Here is a 6,920-nt window from a genome sequence, read left to right as displayed (position 1 = left end):
TGGGTAAATGGGCAGCGCCTGTGGCTCAAAGGAGTAGGGCGCCAGCCCCATATGCTGGAGGTGGTGGGTTCAAACCCAGCCCTGGCCAAAAACAGCAAAAAAATAAAAATGGGTAAATGTTTTGAAAATCTATATAAGAAATAGTGTCCCATTCCCAAGCCTCAAAGCTAGGCAACTTCTATAGAAAAATGGGAGGCTTAGGGGAACTGGTATAGCTGATGAAGGAGAGGGGGCCTCTTACTGAAAACAGAGTTGGGCGTCGTGGCGGCACCTGTACTCCCGGCTACTCGGGAGGCTGAGGCAGGAGGATGGCTGGAGCCCAAGATTTGGAGGTTGCTAGGAGCTGTGATGCCATGGCACTCAACCCCAGGGTGACTGAGTGAGACTCTGTCTCAAAAACAAACAAAATTGTATTAAAAAAATTTTTTAAAGAAACAAAAATAGGGAGGTTGAGTGAAACACACATAAGGAGTGGTGAGTGCCTGGGCTGATTCTCCCTGTAGGCTCCCAAAACACTGGCAACTGGGCTTAGTTCCCACTCTCCTCCCCCAGAAAAGAGAATGAAAGCTTGCTCTCTGGCAAAAATGACTAGCTACACAAAAGAAAGAAAGAAAGAAAGAAATGTAGGGGATATAGGGGTTAAAAAAGCTATACATCATCTTGATCACTCTTAAATAGGAATAGACTTCTGAGAATCTTCAGTTATTTGAAAAAAAGCCAACAATGTGAAAGAAAAAGATTTTAAAAGATCTAGGCACAGGAAAGAACTCAGAGGAAATGGGAAGTTCTGTCAAAACTGTACTTAATACCCTTAAAAAGAGATTACACCCTATAAAAAAAGAAAAATGCATTTTTTTTAAGACAAAAAACATTCAGAGTGGCCAAGAACAGTGGCTCACACATGTAATGCTGACACTCTGGCAGGCTAAAGTGGAGGATCACTTGAGCTTAAGAGTTCAAGACAGCCTGAGCAAAAGTGAAATCCTGTCTCTACAAAAATAGAAAAATTAGCCTGGCATGATGTCATGAGCCTATAGTCTCAGCTACTGGGAAGGCTGAGGCAAGAGGATCACATGAGCCCAGAAGCTTGAGGTTAGAGAGAGCTATGATGACCACACTGTACTCTACCTGAGCAGTGGGAGGGTAATGGGGTGACAGCCTAAGACTCCGTCTCAAAAAAAAAAAAAACACAGTAAAAAAATAACCACCATTCAGAGAATAAGAAAAATTCTTACTAATGATAAAATGTCAGCAAGAATTTTAAAAAAAATGGTTCAGAAGATAAAGCTTAAGAAATATGCCTAAAAATAAAAAAAGAGAGATTCAAATATAGCAAAGAACACCATCAAAGAAACAATATGCAGAGTTCCTCAGGGCAGCCCCGGGAGCTCAGTGAGTAGGGTACCAGCCACATACACAGAGGCTGGCAGGTATGAGCCCAGTCCAGGCCTGCTAAACAACAACGACAATTGCAACCAAAAAAAATAATAGTTGGGCATTGTCATGGGCACCTGTAGTCCCAGCTACTTGGGAGGCTGAAGCAAAAGAATTGCTTATGCCCAAGAGTTTGAGGTTGCTGTGAGCTGTGATGCCACGGCACTCTACCCAGGGTGACAAAGTGAGAGTCTGTCTCAAAACACAGAAGTTCCTCAGAACCGGAGGGTACCACACTGAAAGGGCAAAAATGCGTGGCGCCTGTGGCTCAAAGGAGTAGGATGCCAGCCCCATATACTGGAGGTGGCAGGTTCAAACCCTGCCCTGGCCAAAAACTGCAAAAACAAAAACAAAAACAAAAAAAACAAAAAGGGTAAAAACAATGAATGAAAAAGACCTACGCCAAATTGTATTAGCACGAAACTTCAGAACTTCCATGGATAAAGCAAAGCAAAAACTCTAAAACCTTCTGGGGTCAGGAATACTAGAGGCTAGAAGATAATAAAGAAAATTCCAGGTCAAAACCAGAATAAATGGCTGAGAAAAAGTTGAAGCTGTTGCCCCTCAAGGTTCAGAACACGTGGTAGGGTGGGAAGTGGCAGAGTACTGTCAGGCTCCGTAACTGTAGTCACGTTTGACTTTTCAATCTGTGTACATGTATTACTAATTAAAATGTAATTTAAAAAGCATCCAGTCAATTTACAAATCACCTTATTAAAAAAACACTTACCTGAACGACAATGGAAAAGGCCTTTGATTTTATTTTTGCTAATGATTCTGCCCTTTCACATCTCTGGAAGTAAATAAACAGGAAGGAGAAAAAGTTAAAACACACAAACTTTAGAGTGAAATTATGAATACCCAAGTATTTGTTATCAGAAGTCAGGTCTGAGATAGAAGGCAGGACAGGATAAAAGGAACCAATGTTTACTGGACACACACGGAGGGCACACCCATAAACACGAACCATATTCTCTACCAGACAAGCAGGTGCCATGACCAGGCCCACAATGATCATTTCATTCAGGATTCCAGGAGGACACTATGAATGAAAGTCTGGTGTGATCAGACAGATCCCTCTACTGCCGTTCCCTCCTCATCTGCCCAAAGATGGCTGCTTATCTCAGCCACTCAGATAGATGAAAACCCTGGAGGCAGGAAGCAGTAAATAGCAGCCTGGGCTCCACAACGGCTGAAAGGCTGACAAGTTGAGAGAAGCCGCATTACCAATCCTCACCCTGCTCCACTAAGAAATGAAGGCGTCTTCCACCCCACCCTCTCCTGTCCCCGCTCAAAACTACTAACATCCTCACGGCCAACCTGTGCCTGATGTGGTCTTTCATAAGGTTTCAAGTAAAGAACAGACTAGCATTTCACAGAACAATGAAAATTCAGAATTTTCTATATTTATTATAATAGTAACCAAGGATCATAGTGCTTATTAGACAGAATCACAACCACACATGAAACAAAGCTAATCAAATTACAGCCCCATAAGCAATCATATAGCAAAGCTTTCTGACCTCTGATTCTTGTGAACTTCCTTCCCTCTTTTCTTCTCCATCAATTTTTAAGGATGGATTCTGAAAGAGTAAAAAAGTCATTTTATATATATATATATATACACACACACACACACACATACATCTACACAAAAATTTCCAATTTAATTAAGTGCAAATCAATGTCACAGCAGTGAAAATAACTTCTTTTAATTACTGAAAAATAGAAGAGCATTTCACATTTTTGCAGCATGGTTTACCTCCTGACATGAAAAGTGGGGTTAGGTATCAGAATGTTCTAAAATTCATCAATGAAATGCCCACGTCCTGCTAACTAATGAAAGGCAGCATGCACTTTACACGAGAGGAAAGAAACTGGTTTACTCCCCTTTGCTTCTGATCATCAGATGCCTCAGTAATGCTTACTGAAGAGAGTTCATCTATCAAAATACTAACAGAGTTTCACACTAATGCTTAGGTCATTTCTGTAACCTATTTGTAGCACTTCAAATATTCAAACAGTCTAAAACTTACTATCTCTCATTAAAATTAAAATAAATGTGGGTCAAGGAATAAAATTATTTTCTTTTTTCCCTGACTGTCATTTCCTTATCACTTTCCTTGTTTATCTTTTCAAAACAATATCTTAAAATTAAGTATTTTGGGCTGGGCATGGCAGTTCTGGTGAACGCTCATATACACACCCATGTCCTGGGACACTGCAGGGATGGGAGGGCAGGATGGTGCTGGAGCCCCAACCAGGCTGGAGAGCACGGTGACACACTGCACAGCGCCTGTCAGATACGCTGCTGCAGCTCCATCATGTGTCAGAGCTACGGCTGGATGGGAGCAGCTTTGGCCTTGCCAGAACTACCCTGGCCTTTCCTGTGTTGGCAGCCCCCTCATGTCCCCTCAGACTTTAGAAGTGTGGCCTGTGTCCACTGCTGTGCCTCAGCTTAAGGACTGACTGGTGGGTGGGGGGGTCATATGGATAAACTCAATCTCAGAATAGAGGCAGTGGATGCCCTAGCAGCCAGCAGCTGGTTGATGGCATCCCCTGAGTTGGCATTCAGGACCTCCCACTCTCAGACTTTGTCCAGAGTCTGCCAAGCTCTACTCTCAGTCATCTGAGCCAGCCGGGTGAGAGCGTCCATACCGTAGCTTGTCTTGTAAGGACCCATGATGCACAAGTAAGGCCCCCATCTACTTGCAGAGTTACACTGTCAGGGGTCACAGCCAACTGCTCAGGCCTACTGATGACCATTTCCTTGACCCCCTCCTGCACAGGGCTGAGGAAGCTCGAGCCAGGCACCAGGATCAAGTGGCCTCAGCCCACTGCTCCACCACCCAGGCCTCCTGCTGCGGTACAAACAGCATCGCAGTGTTTCAGAAACCCAGAGAAAGACTGTGCAGAGGGGACCCAGAGGCCTGCACAGAACCCCTCAGCAAAAGGGCCCCAGGGCCCCATGGCACACATTCCAGTATGTCCCATGGGGGACTGAGTTCTAAGAGAAGTTGGATGTCCTGAATTTTAGGTGAAATCCACAAATACTTAAATGTTGTTAATTCACATTTTTAGCACAATGTTGGGATCAACACTGTGCAAACAAAACACACCTGTGTGCAGATTTGGTCCAAAGACATGCACGGCCCCCAAAATGTCAGCTCACAGAGACTAATTAATCTGTAGTGTAACAAGAGGATACAAACCTGTACAAAAATACATCCACAGAGTCTATCTGTAAAGTAAATAACATCATACGGAAGTCAAGTCCTCTATCTTAGCTTCACAGGGTGCAGCCACTACACTGGGCGGCTTCTCCACAGCCCCGTCCACATCTGAACATCTGTACAACGCAAAGGAGCGGCGCCCGACAGCGACTGCATACCTTTCTGTCCTTGTGCCACTGCTGGTGCTCCAGAACTATGTTCTTAAGGTTGTCAAAAAAATCATCCTTTATCAAGCTGAGAGCTTTGTCTGGCTGTGACTTATCAGCTGAAATGACGTGTTTCATGTTCTGATAATGATCATGCACATTCAACATCTCCTAAGAGTAAAAAGAAGAGATTTACTTCAATTTGTGAGGAGAAACTTAAAGGCAAAACCAATCCAAAATAGAAAATTACCTTCCAAAGTTAACTATGAACTGACAGGGAACAACATTCTGTAGTGTACTGAAAATAACTTAACATGCAAACAAAACAGCACAACTTCCTTAATGAAGAGGCTGCAAACAGTATTTACGATGGACCACGATGGGGAGACTCCAGGGAAAGACTAATTAACACACTGTAGAATTGCATTTCAGGACATAAGGAAAATTATTTCTAGCATAACAAATCACTAAATGTCATTACTGGCCCTGGTACAGTGGCTTAAATCTGTAAACCCAGCACTTTGGGAGGCCACGGCAAGAGGATCCCTTGAGCCCAGGAGTTTGAGATCAGCCTGAGCAGCATAGTGAGACCCCATTCGCTACAAAAATGTTTTTTCAAAATGAGCAGAACTGTAGTCCTAGCTATTCAGGAGGCTGAGGTGGGAGGACTGCTTGAGCCCAGAAGTTTGAGGCTGCAGTGAACTATGATCATGCCCCTGCACTCCAGCCTGTGTGACCGAGTGTGACACTGTCTCAAATAAATAAACAGATAAAGTATCCTCATTATTTTAAAAATATATCACTACTGATAACTAAGATTATGTTTTTATATCATAATGACATACCAAGAATATTCACATCATTTTTTATGCTGTACTGGAAATTCCTATATAATGCCTCTCACCCAAGTCTGCCCAGAAATCCTAAAGCCTGGGTGCCTGTCCACATAACTTTCACCATTACTTCAGTGATAAGATTCAGCTTTAAAAGAAATAAAAGGGGTGGCGCCTGTGGCTCAAAGGAGTAGGGTACCGCCTTGGAAAAAAAAAAAAAAAAAAAACTGCATAAAAGAAATAAAAGGATGATTATGACACCATTTGTAGCATCATTTATTAATTAGACCTATCTTCCCCCAGAACCTCCAGCCAAACAGGCAGAGGGCAGATATCACAGTGCAGGGGTCAGAAGACAGACATCACAGTGCAGCCTAATTTAAGAAGAACCCATGTGGCACATAGACATGGCTCTGAAACCTGAAGAAAATAACTGACACTCCCATCACAGATGGACAAGGCAACGTCTGAGTCATCCCCGAGTCAGACGACTCAATTTCTTTCTGACAGATCTTGGCAGAACTGAGATCTGTTCAAGAAATGATAAACTGCTTAGTAGTGGTGAGGGCTTACATATGTAGGATCTGCAATGGGAGAACAGCGTCCAGGCACTGACAGCTTAAAAGGGACTGTGCTCCCAATGATCTACTCCGTGTAGAGTAACACAGGAGAAAGGTCAAGTTTTTGAGTCTGAGCTGCCATTTGTTCCACATGTGACCTCAGGTGAAACCTTCCACTTGAGAATCCTGTTCCATATTTGTACAAAATGAAGTCATTCCACCCACCCGACTGTTGTAAATACTAAACAAGTTTGTGTGAGTGAAAAGTGTTCTGTGTAATGCAATGCACTACACAAAACCAGGGGAGAAGCTGGGTGCGATGGCATGCACCTGTAGTCCCAGGATCACTTGAGTCCAGAAGCGGGGTACAGTGGCATGCACCTGTAGTCCCAGGATCACTTGAGTCCAGGACATCAGCAAGGGCAACATATCAAGACCTTGCTCTTTTTTTTTTTTCTTTTGAGACAGAATCTCACTCTGTTACCCAGGCTAGAGAGCCATGGAACTAGTCTAGCTCACAGTAACCTCAAACTCCTGAGCTAAAGTGATCCTCTTGCCTCAGCCTCCCGAGTAGCTGGGAGTACAGGTGCCTGCCACAACACTCTGCTAAATGCCTGGCTATTTTTCTGTTTTTAGTAGAGACAAGGTCTCTTGCTCAGGCTGGGCTCAACTCCTGACCTCAAGTGAAGACTCCACTCTTTTTTTTTTTTTTTT

At 43.4% G+C, this 6,920-nt stretch overlaps 1 protein-coding gene across 1 annotated transcript in view; it reads right to left on the bottom strand.

The window, feature by feature from the left end:
* SNAPC1 (small nuclear RNA activating complex polypeptide 1) overlaps positions 1-6,920 on the bottom strand; it is a 27,162-nt gene that overhangs the window by 13,117 nt on the left and 7,125 nt on the right. Inside the window, exons 5-7 of the mRNA XM_003794457.3 lie at positions 4,826-4,984; positions 2,958-3,017; positions 2,165-2,227 (exon numbers count right to left, since the gene is read on the bottom strand). Of these exons, the coding sequence (XP_003794505.1) occupies positions 2,165-2,227; positions 2,958-3,017; positions 4,826-4,984 (282 nt within the window). The remainder of the gene's footprint in view (positions 1-2,164; positions 2,228-2,957; positions 3,018-4,825; positions 4,985-6,920) is intronic.

This window comes from Otolemur garnettii, unplaced genomic scaffold (assembly GCF_000181295.1).
Source record: "Otolemur garnettii isolate 467f Iridium unplaced genomic scaffold, OtoGar3 scaffold00081, whole genome shotgun sequence".
Taxonomy (NCBI): Eukaryota; Metazoa; Chordata; class Mammalia; order Primates; family Galagidae; genus Otolemur; species Otolemur garnettii.
Note: the sequence above shows the minus strand (reverse complement) of the source record. Positions and strands in the feature narration are given on the sequence as shown.